The following is a 21,845-nucleotide window of genomic DNA, read 5'->3' as shown; positions in this document are numbered from 1 at the left end:
CCCCTTCTTCTATATTTAGTATTAGTGGAATACACGCTTTACAAGAAATGGCTATTCCTCCGCATCCTGAGTGATAAGAATGCCATCACTGTGAGTAGCGTGACCCCGGGGCCCGTAGTAAGCAGTGCATTGTGGGTAATTCTGATAGGTTACAGTTACATCAATTAATCACACTAATAGCTGGGGGCAGCGGCGGTGCGTGTGCCCCCACCACGTACGCGTCCTTGTGCCCCCACCACGTACGCGTCCTTGTGCCCCCACCACGTACGCGTCCTTGTGCCCCCACCACGTACGCGTCCTTGTGCCCCCACCACGTACGCGTCCTTGTGCCCCCACCACGTACGCGTCCTTGTGCCCCCACCACGTACGCGTCCTTGTGCCCCCACCACGTACGCGTCCTTGTGCCCCCACCACGTACGCGTCCTTGTGCCCCCACCACGTATGCGTCCTTGTGCCCCCACCACGTATGCGTCCTTGTGCAGGCTGAGGCCCAAGAAACAGATTCTCCGTCTTTCCCATGGATTGGTGATAAATAATACATGTCCAATCCCTGCATCCACTCTGCATCCGTGCCCCTATGACAACACTTTCTGTGCTCAGCGTTACCCAGGAGTCCGTACCAGAGTGTGCCAACATCAAACTGATCTGTAATGACCCTATGATAACACTGATTGCTCACAATGGACTGTGTGGGATAAGAAGTACACGGTGGAGCGTTTGCCAATTCCTCTGTTCTGTCTGTATCTGGGAAGCGGGGTGGCAATCAGTACGGCCGCTGCCAGGGGCAGTCATGGACACATCTGCCCTTCACGGCTGTGGGAAAGCTGGGTGATTGTTACAGGACGGGCTGGTGACAAGACGTGTCTGCTGCCGGCCTCACATCAGCGGCTGTGCACATTGGCACGCATGGCAGCACCGCACAAGCCCAGACCTGTTGGTTGCCCAGGGTCTGAGAGAATACTGGACTATGCCAACCATCCCAACGCACAGCTCAGCAGACAGTATCACACAGGATAGGATTAGATACATAGCTCAGCAGACGGTATCACACAGGATAGGATTAGATACACAGCTCAGCAGACAGTATCACACAGGATAGGATTAGATACATAGCTCAGCAGACAGTATCACACAGGATAGGATTAGATACACAGCTCAGCAGACAGTATCATACAGGATAGGATTAGATACACAGCTCAGCAGACAAGTATCATACAGGATAGGATTAGATACACGGCTCAGCAGACAGTATCACACAGGATAGGATTAGATACACAGCTCAGCAGACAGTATCACACAGGATAGGATTAGATACACGGCTCAGCAGACAGTATCACACAGGATAGGATTAGATACACGGCTCAGCAGACAGTATCACACAGCATAGGATTAGATACACGGCTCAGCAGACAGTATCACACAGGATAGGATTAGATACACTGCTCAGCAGACAGTATCACACAGGATAGGATTAGATACACTGCTCAGCAGACAGTATCATACAGGATAGGATTAGATTCACTGCTCAGCAGATGTACCACACAGGATAGGATTAGATACATGGCTCAGCAGACAGTATCGCACAGGATAGGATTAGATGCACAGCTCAGCAGACAGTATCACACAGAATAGGATTAGATACACTGCTCAGCTGACAGTATCACACAGGATAGGATTAGATACACAGCTCAGCAGACAGTATCACACAGAATAGGATTAGATACATTGCTCAGCAGACAGTATCACACAGGATAGGATTAGATTCACGGCTCAGCAGACAGTATCACACAGAATAGGATTAGATACATTGCTCAGCAGACAGTATCACACAGGATAGGATTAGACACACTGCTCAGCAGACAGTCACACAGCATAGGATTAGATACACGGCTCAGCAGACAGTATCATACAGGATAGGATTAGATACACAGCTCAGCAGACAGTATCACACAGCATAGGATTAGATACACTGCTCAGCAGACAGTATCACACAGGATAGGATTAGATACACAGCTCAACAGACTGTATCACACAGCATAGGATTTGATACACAGCTCAGCAGACTGTATCACACAGGATAGCATTAGATACACTGCTCAGCAGACAGTATCACACAGGATAGGATTAGATACACTGCTTAGCAGAGAGTGTCATACAGGATAGGATTAGATACATTGCTCAGCAGACAGTATCACACAGGATAGGATTAGATACACTGCTCAGCAGACAGTATCACATAGGATAGGATTAGATACACTGCTCAGCAGACAGTATCACATAGGATAGGATTAGATACTCAGCTAAGCAAAATGTATCACACAGGATAGGATTAGATGCACTGCTCAGCAGACAGTATCACACAGCATAGGATTAGATACACTGCTCATCAGACAGTATCACACAGGATAGGATTAGATACACAGCTCAGCAAACAGTGTCACACAGGATACGATTAGATACACAGCTCAACAGACTGTATCACACAGCATAGGATTAGATACACGGCTCAGCAGACTATCACACAGCATAGGATTAGATACACGGCTCAGCAGACAGTATCACACAGTATAGGATTGGATACACTGCTCAGCAGACAGTGTCACACAGGATAGGATTAGATTCACTGCTTAGCAGACAGTATCACACAGGATAGGATTAGATACACTGCTCAGCAGACAGTATCACACAGGATAGGATTAAATGTATAGACCCCATGTATGGACCCATGTATGTGACGCGCCCCCTGGGCCGTGTGTGGGGGAATACCCAGAGCCGGATCTCTGTATAATGCTAGGGGTTGTAGTCTCCGTGGCGGCGACCCGGTCCCGTGGCTCAGGGTGGTCAAACCAGTGGCGGATCTGCTTATTTGGTTTTTAATGTTTAAATGTCCGACTACGCCACCCGTGGATTGCGGTCACTGAGAACCGCCGCTGCGGGGCAGACCGCTGAGGCTGGTGTTGTGTGCGCAGCAGAGGGTAGTATAACTCCGCATGGGAGGAGTATAGCCTCAGGGCAGTGAGTGCAGATGGTGGGGGTGATGGTGCGCGGGAGCAACAGTAATGACTCAGAGTCCAGTGATGCAGTCCAGGGTCTTTACTCACAGTTTTACACTCCAAGCCACTTCTGCAGGTAATGGCTGCCCACGTCGTACTGTGCTCACCAGGTGAGGGGCTCGGCCAACTCCCAGGTACCTTTGGAATGCTTTTCAGGACCCCCTTCCTGTGTCCTTTCTCTGGCCTGTCGTACCCCACAATTGACTATGTTTCTGTCCAGCTGCCTGGGGCCTTGGCGGGCAAACGTATGTTCCGTTTCCCTGGGCCCTATATGGTGCCTTCCTAACGGGTGTAGTGAGGGGCCATAATACGTGCAATGCCACGGCCTCCGGTTACTAGCTGAGTGTAGTTGCTCTCCTCCACTAGATGAGGGATCCGGTTCCCTTTCTTGGCCTGACCCCCCTACTCTGGTAGCGGCGGGCGTACGGTGGCGACTGGCCGGTCCGCACCCCTGGGGTCTCTTCACTCCACTCCTGGAGCCTCCTCCGTTCCTCTCCTCTCCTTTCTTCTCCTCCAGGCCTTGTAGCTTTGTAGCTTGGCCTGCCCGCGGAGCAGAGCTCGTACAGAGCCCCTGCTCCCAGTCTCCTTCTCTCTCTCTGCTCTCTCACCACTCTCTCTCTGACACCAAGATGGTGCCCACCTTATATACTCCTCCTTTTCGGTGCACCCTGGATCTCTTCATCTTCTCCATCTACACCTTCGGCCTGGGACAGCTCATAGAGTCTCACGGCTTTCATTATCACCTCTATGCTGATGACACACAGATCTACCTCTCTGGACCCGATATCACCTCCTTACTAACCAAAATCCCACAATGTCTTTCTGCTATTTCATCCTTCTTCTCTGCCAGATTTCTAAAACTTAACATGGACAAAACAGAATTCATCATCTTTCCGCCTTCTCATTCAACCCCCCCCAACTGACCTATCTATCAACGTCAATGGCTGCCCACTCTCCCCAGTCCCTCAAGCTCGCTGCCTTGGGGTAACCCTGGACTCTGAACTCTCCTTCAAACCACACATCCAAGCCCTTTCCACTTCCTGCCGACTCCAACTCAAAAATATCTCGCGGATCCGCACATTCCTCAACCATGAATCTGCAAAAACACTAGTGCACTCCCTCATCATCTCCCGCCTCGACTACTGCAACTTCCTGCTCTGTGGCCTCCCTTCTAACACTCTCGCACCCCTCCAATCTATCCTAAACTCTGCTGCTCGACTAATCAAGCTGTCCCCCCGCTATTCCCCGGCCTCTCCTCTCTGTCAATCTCTTCACTGGCTCCCCATTGCTCAGAGACTCCTGTTCAAAACCCTAATCATGACATTCAAAGCCATTCACAACCTGTCTCCTCCATATATCTCTGACCTAGTCTCCCGGTACATACCCGCACGCAACCTCCAATCCTCACAAGATCTCCTTCTCTACTCCCCTCTTATCTCCTCCTCCCACAATCGCATACTAGATTTCTCCCGTGCTTCCGCCCTACTCTGGAACTCTCTACCCCAACACATCAGAGTCTCGCCTACCATGGAAACCTTCAAAAGGAACCTGAAGACCCACCTCTTACGACAAGCCTACAACCTGCAGTAACCACAGCTCCACCATACCGCTGCACGACCAGCTCTACCCCCACCTACTGTATTCTCACCCATCCCTTGTAGATTGTGAGCCCTCGCGGGCAGGGTCCTCGCTCCTCCTGTACCAGTCGCTGTCACATTGTGTTCAAGATTATTGTAATTGTTCTTGTATTATACCCCTTTTTCACATGTAAAGCGCCATGGAATAAATGGCGCTATAATAATAAATAATAATAATAATTTACTCTCCCCACCCACACACTACTGGGTTCCCCCTTTCTAGGTGTTCCCTCCCCCCACTCCAGCCAGGGACAGGGGCAGTTGTGCTCACTCTTGGGAGCATTGTCGCCCTGCCCCCCGGAAATGTGGTGTAGTGCATGTGGGTGTTAGGGTCCTGAGCCACACTCCATCCTTACCTGGAAGTGAGATATCACACCTCTGGGTGAGATGCAATACCTCTGTAGCGACCGAACCTTCGGGGCGCTACATATGGACCCCATGTAAGGACCCCATGTATGGACCCCATGTATGGACCCTAGGTATGGACCCCATGTATGGACCCTAGGTATGGACCCCATGTATGGACCCCATATATGAAACCCATGTATGGACCCCATGTATGGACCCCATGTATGGACCCTAGGTATGGACCCCATGTATGGACCCCATGTATGGACCCTATGTATGGATCCCATGTATGGACCCCATGTATGGACCCCAGGTATGGACCCTAGGTATGGATCCTAGGTATGGACCCCATATATGGACCCCAGGTATGGACCCTAGGTATGGACCCCATGTATGGACCCTTTGTATGGACCCTATGTTTGAACCCTAGGTATGCACCCTATATATGGCAGGTGCTGAATACTGGGTTATGGCCGTCATCACACGGCCGCACCTGTCAGTATCTGTCCGAATAGAGAGATGGACGTGAGCGGTTATTGGGTAGATGATATGGGACAGACAGAGATTGGGGAATTACTAGTTGAGCAGGTGCCAGGCTTCAGCTATAGAGGCGTATATGGGGCAGTCTGGCCCTTGCCTGGCCCCCAGAAGCCCCTGCTCAGGGCAGGGCACACAGCGGTTATCTGAGGACAGCCTCTGGGCCATCAGTCTCTCCAGATGACTTCTCCCCCTGCCGTGCATTGCTCTGCTGCAGGGTTAACCCCTGTGTGCCCAGCCCCTGATCCTCCATACTGCGGGCAGTTTGCCTGTGGCCAGTGGCTGCCTGATGGTAAGTGATAGTTCTTCAGGATGAGCCGCCCTGCCCCCACCCTCATAAATCCCTTATTGCCTTCTCTATGCTATCCGCACTGGCTCTTTAAGTGCAATCTGCAGAGCCGCCACCAGAGGCGCTGTGGATGCTGAAAGTGCAGCTCGAATCTTCTAAAGAGACAGCAGAGATTAACAGGTAACTGGGGGCTCCTGGAGCACGGGGGCAGCATGGGAGGCAGGTATGATCTGCAATGCAAACCTGCTCAATGGGGGGCACTGGACAAATGGCTGTGCAGAAGGAAGGTAAGGAAGAGAAGGGGAGCTCACTGCATGCATCATCCATCCTGCATCACATAGGAGCAGAGAGCAGTGATGCCAGGGCAATGTCACATCCTGCATGCAGGCTCCAACATCCTGAGCACAGCAGGGTATGTAGGGCATGAGAAGCAGATTGCACAGATGCCAGGCTAATGGGCCATGTCACATTCTGCATCCAGGCTGCAGAGTGATAGAAGGGCATCCTCCATGCAGCATCCTGCATCTCTGCCTTATACCGGTACCCAGCATTGTGCCGGGCTGATGGGCAATGTCACATCCTGCATCACTGCTATATACAGGTACCCAGCATTGTTCCAGGTTAATGGGTAATGTCACATCCTGCATTTAGGCTTTATAGGGTGTAACAGAGCAGCCCACAAGCTCCTGCATCATATAGGATCACATCACATCCTGCATGTAGGCTCCAAGGGGGAGGACAGCATCTTGCATCCAGGGTGATAGGACCGGCTACAAGCTGCTGGCATCACAGAGAAGATGAGATAGGAGCAGCCAGCATCCTGGACACAGCACGGGGTATGTAGCATCCTACATCATCCAGAGGGCATTAATGCCAGGCTATGAGCAATGCCACATCCTTCATCCAGGCTGCATACAGTGATTGTGGGGCATCCTCCATGCAGCAGCCTGTTTTTCTCATGCAGGTATATAAATGCAAAGAAGTATCGTGCTCCCCAACTTTATGCCAGGCTAATGGGCAATGTCACATCCTGTGTCCCAAGTATCTAGGGGTACCCAGCATCATGTCAGGCTAATAGACACTGTTACATCGGCATTCTGGGTATCTAGGGGTGCCCAGCATCATGCCAGGCTATTGGGCAATGTCACATTCTGCATGCAAGCTTTATAAGGTGGTACAGAGCAGTCCACAAGCCTTCGGCAACATGTAGGATCGTTTAGCTCAGATCTCATCTCTGAGTAATGTCACATCCTCCATGCAAGCTGTAGGGGGAGGACAGCATCCTGCATCCAGGGTGACAGGACAGGCTGCAAGCTGCTGGCATTATATAGGAGATGATATAGGAGTAGCCAGCATCCTGGACACAGTACTGGGTATGCAGCATCCTCCATGCACCCCGGCACTGATGCCAGGCTTTTGGGCAATGCCACATCCTGCTTGCAGCCTGAATAGAGCAGGGGGGGTTGTTGCATCCATCATGCTCCCTACATCATCCAGGGGGTTCTGATGCTAGGCAATGCATGTAAGGGGTGCAGCATCCTGAACAGAGTATATAGGGATATCCTTTATTTAGTGTATTAGAGCAGGGGGCACTGATGCCATCCCCTGACCTCCTTTCATGCAGCCTACACAGGTTCTGCTTCCAAGCTACACTGTACCACCGCATCCGTGATTCCTGGGTACCACACACAATCCCTCCTGCCTTATCTAGGGGAGGGGGGCAAGCTGACATGGGATTAAGGCTGTCTAATGATCTTGTTACAGCTGCAGACCCTGAGGCTGTGGATCTGTCAGATTTCATGAGGGAGACGCCAGGATGTGTATCTGATCCATCCTGAGGTGTGTGCAGCCATATTTAATGACCTCATCTGTCTACATGTCATTTACTGCAATGGTGCATGGGATGTCTTCTGTATTCTGGGTTGTATCTGTGCGCAAATAGCGATGTGCGACCGGATTCATCATCCGTCACTATGTAATGAAGCTGAGAATATTCACATTAGTGTTGCATTCTCACAATCATATAAAATATTACTGTACATATGGATAAGTATAAGGTCATTCTCATCTGCGCTGGCCCTTTAAGACTTCTTACATAACGTAGAGCGTAGTTTTACATAGTATTCAACCTGATGAAATGTTGGGGTTGTATCTTTAGTGGCGCTGGATCATAGTCGCTGTTCATTGTATGGCGGTATTTGCTATGAATTAAAAGGTCGTATGATCATCATGGAAAACCATTATTATAATAATGTAAGATTTGCTTCATGATAATTAAGACTTAAATACATTCATCTCCGTTAATTACCATGCACCTAGCGATAATAATAAATGACGTTACAAGCAGCGTTACACCATTGTATACAATGTGACACACTGGGCTGTATATGAAACACATCAGAGTGGGCCCCCAACACTGGCAATGCATGTGACAATGACGGAGGCACACCTTCATTATAGGGGGCACCAATATCCGCCAGTGACCACATGTATAGTGATAGATAGCAGTTATGCAGATTGTATAAGAGACTTTGGTACGGATATACATATACAGTGCCTTCAAAAAGTATTCATACCCCGTGAACTTTTTCACATTTTTTCATGTTACAACCAGAAACTTAAATGTATTTTATTGGGATTTTATATGCTATACCAACACTAAGTAGCAATTATTTGTGAAGTGTAGAGGAAATGATACATGGTTTTCTAGATATTTTAAAAATATAAATCTGAATGTTATGTCGTGCATTTGTATTCTGCCCACCTGAGTCAATACGTTCAACCTTTCTCTGCTATTCCTGCTGCAGTCTTTTGGGGTCTGTCTCCTCCAGTTTTGCAGATCTAGAGGTGACATGTTTGCCCCTTCTTCTTTGCACACTCGCTCTCGCTCACTGAGATTGGATGGAGACGTCTGTGAACAGTAAATTTCAAGTCTTGCCACAGATTCTCACTGGGATTTCGGTCTGGACTGTGAGTGGGCCATTAACACACATGAATATGCTTTGATCTAAACCATCCATTGTAGCTCTCGCAGGATGTTTAGGGTCGATGCCCTGCTTGAAAGTGAACCTACGCTCCAGTCTAAAATCTTCTGCAACCTCTAATAGGTTTTCCTCCAAGATTGCCCTGTATTTAGATCCATCCATCTTCCCATGAACTCTGACCAGCTTCCCTGCCTCTGCTGAAAAAAAGCCTCTCGACAGCATGATGCTGCTACCGCCATGTGTGACAGTAGGGATGGTGTTTTCAAGGTTATGTGCAGTGTTAGTTTTCCGTCACACATAGTGTTTTGCATTTAGCCCCAAAGTTTCTACTTTGGTCTCATTCTTCCACATGGTTGCTGTTTCCCCGACATGGTTTGTAGAAGATCCTGGAGGAAATCCTGGAGGAAAACCTGTTGGAGCCTGCAAAAGACTTGAGACTGGGGTGTAGGGTCATATTCCATGAGGACATCAACCCTAAACAGCTAGAGCTACAATGGATGGTTTATCAGGGATGTCAAACTCAAATACACCTTGGGCCAAAATTAAAAACTTGGACAAAGTCATGGGCCAGCCTTGATATTTATTAAAAAAAAATGTATGCAATTGACAAAGTTTTTCATTCTCATCAAATATAATGATGAATCTTTTCATATGGAAACAAACTTAGGGGTTGTTCCATGAACAAAGTACATTTTAATTAATAAATCTTAGAATAAAAAGAAATTCCACAACTGGATGTGTTAAAAAAAATATTCCTGTTCCGAGATAATCTTGTGTCCCTGTGTAATTAATGGATGTGTCCGACCGTGCAGGAACATAGTCGTTTATACTGCAGGGGGAGGGGAAAATAGGAATGGGATAGTGAGGAGGGATAGGATCACTTGGTAAGGGGTAGGAAAGCATAGTGGTAACAGGTGTGGATGTTTGTAAGGAACTGCTAAGAGTGGGGTACAGGAAAGGATAAGGTGGAAAGGATGAGATGGAAATCAGGAAAAGGCGGGTAAAAAAAAATTGTAAGATTAGTGGAACCTGTGCAGTGCATTGGTAAAGATATGGGGGTCTATTAGAGATTAGGGATATGTATGGGTAATGGGAGATGAGACCAGTAATGAGGAAGAATGCTGATTTGTAGGTATGAGTGAAAGGATAGGCAGAATGTAGTGTAGGCAGAATGGTGAAAATGGCATGTAGTCAGGGAGCAGTCGTAGCTTATAAGGAAACTCGGGATAAGACCAGTGGTGAGGCATAGTGATGGTGGAATAATATGCAAGAGGGGATAGGCATAACATTGCCAGGCAGATTGGGTATAACAGCAGGTAGTCAAAATGGAGGCTTATCTATAGGAAGAGCTGGAAGTGGGTTCAGTGGATTCGGCACTTATTTGTGGGACATGGGCACCAGATCCCAGAAGTGCTTGTGCTGTTGCGGACCATCAAAGGAGTGACAAGAGGCGCTGGAGGTGTGTACAGGGGAGGGGACAAGTGCCAAAACGATAGTGTCAATGGCAGATTGTGATAGAGTAGGAGGATGTGGGGAATGGATTTCTAGTTATTAGCATGTGCCACCTACAGGCGGGTCAGCTCTAGTAGACACTGGGCATTTTATATGGCCAAATATAACACTGCGGGACAGAATTGGCCCACAGGCCTGAGTATGACATGTATGGTTTAGATCAGTGTTTCCCAAACCCTATCCTCACAGCCCCCAACACGTCATGTTTTCAGGATTTCCTCAGTATTGCACACATGACGTGTTGGGGGCCGTGAGGATAGGGTTTGTGAGTGTAATGTGAAAAAATGTGGAGAAGTTCACGGGGTATGAATACTTTTTCGAGGCACTGTATATATGTGACTCGCTGGTGACGTCTGTTCACTTTTCCGCTTTTTTTTTTTTTCAGGAGAGTTTGCAAAACAGAAACATTTGGCTTCTCACATTTCCAGCCCCATCCCCACCTATTCCCAACCTTCACAAACTTCCCATCCTGCTGATACGTCAAAGCTGAGCCCATTGTGTTGTGCGGTCGCCTAAATACTGTATTTTAGGAATATTGGTGTAATGGTAGTTCCCCCTTTGTTCCTCCTAGACAATAATAATGTTCCATATTTGCCCCCTTTGAAGGCAATAATTCCCACAGTGCCACCTTATAAAGAAATAATACCCTGAGTGCCCCCTTATAAAGTAGTAATGCTCAGGGTGCCACCTTATAAAGTAATAATGCCCCGAGTGCCCCCTTAGAAAGTAGTAATGCTGTGAGTACCCCCTTATAAAGTAGTAATGCTGAGAGTGCCACCTTATAAAGTAAGAATGACCCAAGTGCCGCATTATAAACTAGTAATGCTGTGAGTACCCCCTTATAAAGTAGTAATGCTGAGGGTGCCACCTTGTAAAGTAAGAATGCCCAGAGTGCCCCCTTATAAAGTAGTAATGCTGTGAGTATCCCCTTATAAAGTAATAATGCTGAGGGTGCCACCTTGTAAAGTAATAAATGCCCCAAGTGCCCTCTTATAAAGTAGTAATGCTGAGGGTGCCACCTTGTAAAGTAATAAATGCCCCAAGTGCCCCCTTATAAAATAGTAATGCTGAGGGTGCCACCTTATAAAGTAAAAATGTCCCGAGTGCCCCCTTATAAAGTAGTAATGCTGTGAGTACCCCCTTATAAAGTAGTAATGCTGAGAGTGCTACCTTATAAAGTTATAATGCCCCGAGTACCCCCTTCTAAAGTAGTAATGTTGAGGGTGCCATCTTGTAAAGTAAGAATGCCCCGAGTGCCCCCTTATAAAGTAGTAATGTTGAGGCTGCCACCTTGTAAAGTAATAATGCCTCGAGTGCCCCCTTATAAAGTAGTAATGCTGTGAGTACCTCCTTATAAAGTAGTAATGCTGAGAGTGCTACCTTATAAAGTTATAATGCCCCGAGTACCCCCTTATAAAGTAACAATGCCTCCTTATAAAGTATATTCCAAATAAAGTTAGGGGGCCTATTAAATACAATACTTCAATCTAAAACAATCCAATCATGAAAAACGAAGTATAGATGCAAATAAAAATATTTATTTAAATAAAAAATAAAAAAACAATCAGTAAAAGCACATTACTAAAAAGGAGAAGTAAATAGAAGTATCCCACAGTTAATAGGTTGGAGGTATCGTCCAACAAGGTAGTAGACAGGTATAAGCACATCCAGGAGTAATGTAGAGGCAAGAGAGGCCTGTCCAAACAATCAGACTTAATAAGGTGTCACATGCAATAAATAGATGGTAATGATACTGTAGCAATTCGTGATAAAGAAGACCCAAGGTATTAAGTTACTCAAAAAAGCTCAACGGTATAAAAAAACTGTCAAGAAAAATTGTCATGGAACTATAAAGTGTTGCGTGCAGTAATAAGCAAACTCCATAGATGATGCTGTATCAAGCCTTAAAAAAAGAAGAGGAATGGACCTCAAAATTACCACTACCACAAAAAGCCCTAAGAAAAACTAGGACTTATGATAAAGTGACATATGGCTAAATGCCAGTTTGGAATATAATATAGACAGGTGTCAAGAAAAATCCATTCATCATAGAATAAACATGGAACAACATAACATAGCAGGTATATAGGGAGTTGAGGGAAGAGGCAATACAACCTGGTAACTGAGGAAGGAGGGACAACCCCAACGTGAGTTTCGCGTTCCGCTTCTTTGGAGGAATAAGGCAGTAATAATGTCCTTTTATAAAGTTGTAATACCCCGAGAGACCCCTTGTTAAGTAGTAATGCTGTAAGTGCCCCCTTATAAAGCAATATTGCCCCCTTATAAAGTAATAATGCCCCAAGAGCCTTCTTATTAAGAAGTGATGCTGAGAGTTCACCTTTATAAAGTAATAATGCTTTGAGCACCCCCTTGTAAAGTAGTAAGGCAGTGGTAAATGCCCCTTTTAAAGTAATAATTCCTAGCTTCCCTAAAAAGTAATAATGCTCCTTAAGTTCCCCTTAATAATTAATAATTCCCAGAGTGCCCCCTTACTATGTAATATTGTCCCAATAGCTTCATAAAAAGTTATAATACTCTCTAATTATCCCCCAAAAGTAGTACTGACCCTTAATACCCCCAAAAATGTAATACTGCCTCTTAAGTGCCTATTTCAAAGTAAAGTCCAAGAAAGAAAAATTATACTGACTCCAAGTCCCAGACGAGCTCCCCTGCCGAGTCTTCTACTTTGCATCCAAGCATAGGCCAGCGATGTAGTGATGCTCTTGCGGTGGTCCGAGTGGTCCCTTCTGCCACCCCTGTAGTTACTGCCTCTTGTTAAATTTTTATCTAGACAAAGATGTCTGTGGTATAAGATCTAGACGGCCATGAGAGAGTGAGCCCCAGAGTAGGCATAACAACCAATCAGATCATTCCTTTAATTTCTGAATCAGCAGTGTAGAGATTAGAGCTGGAATCTGATTGGTTTCCATAGGCAACACTCACTTTTTACCTTAAAAATGGCTGCTTATAATGCAAGGCCTAGTGGGTCTAGTCTATACATAAAGTAGTGACAGTGGGAAAATTAATGCATTAGGTACATACTGTCATTGTAATGAATGCCAGACAGTGTGCTTTTCTTGTATGGGAGCCAATGCATCCCATATGCTACTGTATTGTGTACGGTGCCATACGTTGGGGCATATGGCGCATATGCAGAGCCTACAAACCCAAACATGGGATGAGACAATTATAAGGTTTCTGCTTCTCTCAGCAGAATTACAGAGAAATAAATTCCAGCTGTCAGCGATGAGCGGCGTCTGATAATCCTACGCCGGCCTTTCCCGCTGTGTATGCATTAATAATCATGGACTTGGTAGACGCCAATCCTAAGAGCTCGTTAGGCTGGTTACACGTGGCGGATAATCATTACACGAACGATACATCCTGCCCTGATGTATAATCGGAAATCTCCACTATCAGGAACCTCACCGGCATCCTGCGCCAATCCTACAATATTCATCCCTAATTCCTGTGCTACCAGCCTCTGCCCTCCACCTAATAACTACTTCACCCAAAATCCAGGACTCCCCCACATTATGCTGCCTTATTATTCCTGGTTTACCCGAGCAGCCATCTTCAAGCCTGAGCGATTTATTGTCTTTGCTCATTTATGTTTTCCTCCTTTTCTTCCAAGAGCCATACATTTTTTTTATTTGACTATCGTCATAGCAAGAGGGCGTAGTTTTCTTTTGCAAGACAAGTTGTAGCTTTGAATGGCAACATTCGTTGTATCAGAAAATGGGAAAAAAACTACAAATGTGCTGTAGCCGTACTTTTTATTGACACCCTTTCTGGGTACATATGCCATTTTGATTGCTTTTTATTGCATTTCTGGTGTGTTTTTTTTTTTTTTCATTTTAGTGTTCACATTATGGGATAAATATTTAAATATTTTACTAGTTTAGGCAATTAAGCTCAAGGTTTTTCACCTTTAAGAAAAAGTGGGGTCATTTAAACTTTTATGGTATATATTTGGGATTATTTTCTCACTTTTTTATGTATTTTACTTTTGTAATCAGTCTCTGAGATGTTCTAACATTGCAGAAATGGGGTGCCTTCAATGGTCCCCCGCAAGCAACCCTTCCGCACCCTGCAATCTCATTTCATAGGGGCTCTATCCTCATTCTTATCCTTGCTAAATATGCAACAAAAAAAAAATATTTTTTACCATTTGCTATTTACCTTTAGCGAAAAGGTGGTCTTTTAAAGTTCTATATATATTTTTATATATATATATTTACATTTTTAATTAGTCACCTAGATATACCAACATTGCAGACATGGGTGCTACATGTATCAGTAGGCTCATCTGGCAATGCTTAGTCACTCTGCAATTGCGTTGCGCAGAGCGCTGATAGCCTTCAGAATGGCTCCAATCATATCAGTTACTTTCAGGTGCCAGCTGTACACAGCCGACACCCCCACTGTATAGAACACCCCCGTTGTATGGAACACCCCTGCTCAACTCCCACACGGTACCACCCTTGGATCACCCCAGAGGTCCTGGTTTCCAAGACGTACTGCAGCCATATAAAAGAGACCAAAGGAACAGATCCAATAAGTGATCCTAAAACAGCCAGATCTAATCAGACAGGGACATAAATACGGAGGGGCAACCTGAACATTTGCTCTGGGCACTGGGTGTTAGGCGGACACCAACAAACCACTTTGCCTGTGCTGGGGTATTTATATACAGGGTGAGGGCAGCACACTGAACCTTTTGCCCCGGTAAAGGAAAGGCTGGGTACAGCTGTAATGCCAGATCATAGTAGCTGATCCCCATCTGCGCCCTCCGTCCTGCACGGGCATGGGAAAGTACCACTTTGTCATTAATTTAAAGGGTGGCACATTTTTTGCTGCCTGCTGTGGTTACGAATCGGAATTTGATGTGAAAGACGGGTAACGCTTCCTAGAGGGTGACACGGCTGTCATAACCCCTCTAAATTTATTAGAGTCACACATTGCTAGACAAAACCTAGGCTACGAGAAGACGCCTTCCAGTTAAGAATCGGGGCTGATGGAGTGAGGATTTATTCTAACGCTTGGATATATTGCGGGGAATGTCAGAAGTGGAGACCCTGTTACTGTGCTGTTGGTGCACTTCAACTAAAAAGGACCTGTCACTTGCCATAAATCTGTAATATGTTTGTATTTGGAGAAAATACCACTGTACTCCTGAATCTGGAATTGTTCTTATTTTCTTCCTGCACCTCTCCATTCCTGAGATTTGACCCCCTCTTCACTGTACATATATCTACTCTTGTTAGTCAAGGGGGCGTGATCCTCAGATCTTCTCTGAGGGCGTATTCATGAGGACTGCACCCTTTGGCTAACAAGACTAGATTTATATACAGGGAAGAAAAGGCTATATCTTAGGAGCGCAGAGGCACAAGAAGAAAAGAAAGGCAGCGTCAATTTCAGGAGATCAGAGGTGTTCACGACAGGTAAGAAAATGTACATATTTATGGTAATTAGCAAGTCCCCTTTGAAAAGCAGTTGCATGTTTTTGTAGCGTGACCTTAAGATACCAGACATTGAGATAGTTTGCTGTCTGCCATTGTAGCAGCCCTTTGGAAATCCATTTTTAATCAGAATACGCAGATATGTCATATGTATATTTTTTGAACAATACAATTATTACAGTATCTGACATTTGTGTATGTCAGAGCTGACATTTGTTTTTCTACCCACAGATCACATGGTTGAGATGAGGTGAAGACACGTCACTACACGGCCACGCTACTTTAAGATGACACGAACCGACCTGCCTGACATACTCTTGTCTACAGTTTATCAAGACATAAAGGTGACGCTGAACCCAGATTCTCCCATCCCCTGCTCAACTGCACAATGTGACAGCTCCATGTCTAGCCACAGAGACATCAGCCAACCACCGTTCAACAAGAGGCACTGCCGCAGCTTTGACTTCCTCGAATCCTTAGACGACCAGGTAACCAACCCACCAGTCATGGAGAACCCTCATCGAGGAGGACACAGGCGTGCTGGAACTCCAGAACCATCATCCCAGCCTGTGGTGAGGAGGTCTACCAGGACTGAGCCTCAATATACATCTCAAGGCATGGACACTGCCAAGGAAGCATCCAAAGAACAACGCAGGCGACCGAGGTCAAAGAGCGCACCTCGGGTCAAAACCACCTTCACGTCTGTCCCCATACAGATGTCTTCTTCACAGTCTCCCCCTCCTACTTCGAGAAGAGGTAGAGAAGTCACCAGGGCTTCTCGAGAGACTCAAAAATCAGTGGCTTCTCCGAAAAGAGAGGTCACCTACGCACCTACAAAAGTACTAATGAATGAGGTGCACCCTATAAAATTGCAGCCACAACGCAACAGTTCCAGTCGTATCTCTCCCTTGTGTGTCAGCAACAATTGCATGGAGGACCCTCATGGCGGGAAACCTATCGCCAGTCCTCATGTGCGCTGTCGAGTAGACATAAAGCCTGACGATGCTGTAATTCAGCATGCTGCCCACACCTCATCCAAACCGTGCCAGAGTTGGGGTGATACACAACACTGCACAAGGCAGCCGGGCACCCCGAGGAGCTTAGCGGTGCCAAATGCAAGACTTATGTCCGTGTCTCGTACGCCCACACCCAGCGATTCCTACAGTGTTGACCCACGGATGACTCATTTTGCTTGTACCCCAGCAGGAGAGATGTATGCACAAGATGTGCGAGGTATTGCTTACCAAAGTGTTGCTTCACCAAGGGACTTCACACAGTACACCACTAGGGACTGCGGGCAGTATATCAGCCCAACTATGCCCACTGCATTCTACTATGCTGATGAAGATGCCAACTTCAGCCAAACCATACCAATCAAGAGTAGGGGCTATTATCCCCGTCCATATCCTGACCCTGCTGTTCCTGCTCACACATATTACGCTGATGAGAACCCACCCAGGACTTATTACATTGAGGACCCTAGATCTTATCCTATTCAGGAGGCCCCAATAAGGACGTTTTACGGTGAAGATCCTCGTTATTACCCTCCTCGTAGTGCCCCTACCAAAAGCCTTTATGCGGATGATCCAAGATCTTACCCAATTCAGGGTACGTCATCCAAGCTCTACTTCACTGAGGACATTGCGAAGTATTCCGAAAGAGAGGCTTTATCCCGAACGTACCCCTATCCGAGGAACACGCAGCCCTTGCAGTTCAGTGAGTGGTACTATCCGGATCAGAGCCCTATACCTTACCAAACGATACAGATGCCTACTTTTCCCACACACACGTCTGGGAGGGAGGCAATGCTTTCTTCCTGGCATGCATCATATAGTATGAACCAACAAAGACTTGGGACTGACTCCAGAAATTATTCTCGGTCTTGGGATAACATATTGAACACAAGCGGACGCAAGGAGGACCCATTATCACGAGGGCGCAGCTATGAAAACCTGTTGTGCCGTGAGCGACGTGCCTTATCTCCAGATGACAGACGTCAACCTGTCGTTGTTAATCTTTCTTGTTCTCCCAAGCGCTATGCCGCCCTCTCGCTCTCAGAGAACTCAATTGTAGAGAAAGTGCATACGGATGGGGGTAGCGGGAGGTACACAATGGGACGTTCATGGTTTGTCACTCCAGAAATCACCATAACAGACAATGATTTAAGAGCTAACGGAGTGGGAAGGAGCGAGCGGCGTTCGGCCAGCTGGGATGTGATCGATTCTGGAGTCTCACCACCCGCTTACCCAGCACATCCCTCTTATGCTACCAAAGAAAAGTTGCCAAGCCGGTCCTCGAGGCACCGTAGCTTGGAGCAGCTTGACGAACTCATCGCGGATCTGGTCATAGATTATAAGCCGCCATCCAGTCGTCGACCCAGCGAGGCCGATGCCCTGGCTGATCAATTGAGAAAGTTAATTAAGGAAGATATGATAGGGATACCAAGGAAGTCAGAGGCGTACGGGCAGATGGCACACTTGTTACAAAACCGACCTCTCAAGGAACAGCCAACTCCTACATTCCCCGAATTTCAAAGAGGTCAAAGGAGGGGGCCGTTCCCTGAGGTGCCAGTGACTAGTCCCCATAAACCCTTAGAGGACTGTTCGCCGGACCTGAGCGCTGATGAAGATGACCTACTGACCTGCTCTAATGCCAAGTGCAGACGCACAGAGACAATGTTCAATGCCTGCCTGTACTTCAAGTCCTGCCATAGCTGCTACACGTATTACTGTTCCCGTAATTGCCGACGGGAAGACTGGGACATACACAAGGAGAGCTGCATCTACGGCAGGATGGGCAGCGTCTGTCGCCACGTGCTTAAATTTTGCAGAGAGAACACCGAGGTGCACAAAGCCTTCTCTAGAATCGCCAAGGTGGGTTATTTGTCCCGCGGGAGAGGGGTGCTCTTCTTGGGTTTCCCTAACCCGGGTTCTGCGGATAATTTCCTGCAGCTTGGTCTGGAGGGCCTGCTTATGTCTCCCACCTACTTGTCTCTGAGGGAGCTCGAGAGCTACTCGGACAACCTTGGAGAACACGCCAAGGAGCTTCAGATAGCGGGCAACCAGTACGACCCTGAGGAATGTTTCCTATTGAATGTAACTGTGGCGGTAGGACAAAGCGGGCCTGATCGACTCTCTGCCAGAGCCCACCACATCCCCACCGTCCGCAAGTATGCCAAAATAGCCTTAGCCTCTTCTAGTCCAGAAAGGAAGATCACAAAAAAGGAAAAAGACATGGAGACCCTCATTCTTACTCCACCACCGGGCACTGCCGACCTGGATAAGGATGGAGAAGAAGGGAGAAAGGCCAGGGAGGTTTGCTTTATACATATCCAGAGGGAGCTACGGATCAGGGGGGTCTTCCTTCGACATGAGTACCCTAAGATCTACCAGCAACTTTGCGAGTTTGTGGAGAACAATAAGAGGTTCACCCCCACCACAATTTACCCTATTGATCGGAGGACTGGAAAACAGTTCATGTGCATGATTATGGCAGCTTCTGAGCCCAGGACTCTTGATTGGGTGGCCAGTCCTAACCTCTTGGATGATATTATGTGAAAACACTCCCAAGACTAAAAAAAAAGAAGAAAAAAACCCAAAACTACACCATGTTTTGTAGTCTACGTATTCTTTTGTATCAGGAGTCATCCCACGATACAGCCCTTTGGGCAAGAGATGGATACACGGAGGCCTGGTGCTGAAATAAATAGGTTGGCAGAGGGGAAGCATAACCCCAAGAGCGGGAGAGATCAACCTACGGCTTTCCAGCTGTTGTGAAAGCACAACTCCCTGGCTGTTGGGGAATGGTGGGAGTTGTAGTCTCATAACAACTGAGGAGCCACAGGTGGCAGAGCTGTGCCCAAGAGCAGGCGTGCAATATGATCAATGCAGTGTAATGGGAGGCGAGGAATCTCTTATGTACCAAAGGGCGGTATTCTGGAGGAGTGGTGGCTTTTTCTATAGAATTACTATATAGTTTATTTTATAGTAAGACAATAGCGTAGATTGCTATTTATAATATATATATATATATATATATTGGCTGTTTCCACCCTGATGCCTGGTGCTGATACGAAAGCAATGAGTTACTTTTTATGAATTTATCACACGGAATTGTGAGTTCCGGGAAACAACGTTTCTATACGCACACTGATGCTGCTCGCCCATGAGATTGCTCATTATTGCCACGCGCACCGACGCCATTACATAGAATCTAAATTTCATGTTTGGTCACTATAGAGCCTGTACTAAGCAATAGTTGAGCTTCACTTTAAAGGGTCTTCAAAAGGAGAGTAAGAAATTCAGCGATGAAAAAAAATATAAAACTTCACATTTATTGTGATTCAGTGTTTCAGTACAAATGCAAACTAATCCACCTAGGATGTCAGACCAAACGTTTTGGCGCAAAGCCTTATTCATCATGAATAAGACTTTCTGCAGAAACGCGTAGGCCTGACAACCTAAGGGGATTAGTTTGCATTTGTATTGAAACACTCTTCAATAAATGTGAAGTTTTATATATTTTTTCATCGCTGAATTTCCTACTCTCCTTTTGAAGTTACTATGGAGCCTTAACTCCATGAGAATATACCTGGTCCTGACAACAGGTGTACCGGCAACTGATGAGCTGACTCTCCTTCCCCCTACGTATTTTTATAACACTTTAAAGAGAGGGTTGGTTTTAGGATATATCATTTGACCATGTAATGTGGGACAATATTGGCCCTGCCTTTTTCCTACTGCTGTAAAGACACCTAAAGTGGATATCCAGTATAAGAAAAAATATGGCTGTCTCCTTAAACAGCGGAAAAGTGTCGTAGACATGACTCCACCATACCAGAGGTTGTGTGCTTGCTAGGGCCCCACCTGCTGACATCTTGGTACTTTTGTATAGTTCAGCCACAAGCTGGACTTCATAGAAGTCCGGGATTAGTACTATAATCGGCAATATTGATTTATTAAAAAATAAAATAGAATAGATATTAAAAAGAATGAAAAAAAAATCAAATTCAAATCCCCAGCATCTCTCCAGTTAAAAATAATTTTAAAAAAGTATATTCTGTACTACCGCATCAATAAAAGTTCACTCTGTGAAATATAAAATGATGTCTTCTGTACAGTAAACGCTGTGAATAAAATAAAAATCGAATCCATAAAATTTCCTTTTTGGATTGCTGCACCCCCTACCTCCCCAAAATGCAGTAAATGCAATCAAAATATCATATGTACTCTAAAATTGTGCCATTAAAAACTAAAGTCCCCAATCATCTCTGTCGATGGAAAAATAAAAAAGTTATGGGTTTCAAAAAATGGCGACATAAATCACTTTTTTTTTTACAACTTTTTAAGCCACCAAAATAGTAAAAAGCTACCGTATATGAGTTTGGTATTGCCATAATTGCACTAATTAAGAATCATGTTGCCAGGTCATTTTTACTGCACACTGAACGCCATAAAAAGAAAACCCAAAAAACAATGGCAAAATTGCATTTCTTTCACCATTTCATTGCATTTAAATATTTTCCTGTCTTTAAGTATGTTATATAATACAATAAGTGGTGACATTCAAAACTGCAACTCGTACCGCAAAAAAAATGAACTCTCGTACGGCTATTTAGATGGAAAAATAAAAAAGTTATGACTTTTGGAAGAAGAGGATGAAAGAATATCAAAAATGCAAAAAATTAAAATTGGAAAATTGGAGTTGCAGTACGAAGCACAACCAATGACAAGATGGGGCGCTGTTTCTGAATAGAATCAGCCATGTTTTTGAAATCTGGGCACCCGCTTTAATAATTTGCAAGTCCGTGGTCTGGCGTAAAGAGGTACTTTAGGCCATATTGTTAACATATCTATGTGGTGGATGCTAACATAGTGGAATCAGCGTAAAAATAATATGGAGTTAGTTCTTATACATTGGATCAATTAAACGGCCCATAGAAAATTCCTTTAAGATGTGATATAACAAAAACTGGGTGGTCGCTCTGATAATAACCTATGGGGCCGGTGTAAGCTGTGATCGTC

General features: G+C 45.8%; 1 protein-coding gene across 5 annotated transcripts; it reads left to right on the top strand.

The window, feature by feature from the left end:
* The first annotated feature begins 5,957 nt into the window (after nt 1–5,957).
* AJM1 (apical junction component 1 homolog) lies at nt 5,958–19,552 on the top strand. 5 transcript variants are annotated; one of them, XM_073640637.1, is made up of 3 exons: nt 5,999–6,044; nt 7,629–7,703; nt 16,054–19,552. In XM_073640637.1, exon 3 carries the CDS (start codon nt 16,110–16,112, stop codon nt 19,377–19,379), a length of 3,270 nt encoding a protein of 1,089 aa, XP_073496738.1. In that variant the 5' UTR covers nt 5,999–6,044; nt 7,629–7,703; nt 16,054–16,109; the 3' UTR covers nt 19,380–19,552. The 5 variants fall into 5 exon arrangements, with proteins under 5 accessions (XP_073496735.1, XP_073496738.1, XP_073496734.1 ...); XM_073640636.1 differs by having other exon boundaries at nt 6,018–6,151; XM_073640634.1 differs by lacking the exon at nt 7,629–7,703 and having other exon boundaries at nt 5,958–6,044.
* Nucleotides 19,553–21,845: the final 2,293 nt, after the last annotated feature.

The sequence above is a fragment of the Phyllobates terribilis genome, unplaced genomic scaffold (genome assembly GCF_046119375.1).
Source record: "Phyllobates terribilis strain yellow unplaced genomic scaffold, ASM4611937v1 Scaffold_7__3_contigs__length_470593459, whole genome shotgun sequence".
Classification (NCBI taxonomy): Eukaryota; Metazoa; Chordata; class Amphibia; order Anura; family Dendrobatidae; genus Phyllobates; species Phyllobates terribilis.
Note: the sequence above shows the minus strand (reverse complement) of the source record. Positions and strands in the feature narration are given on the sequence as shown.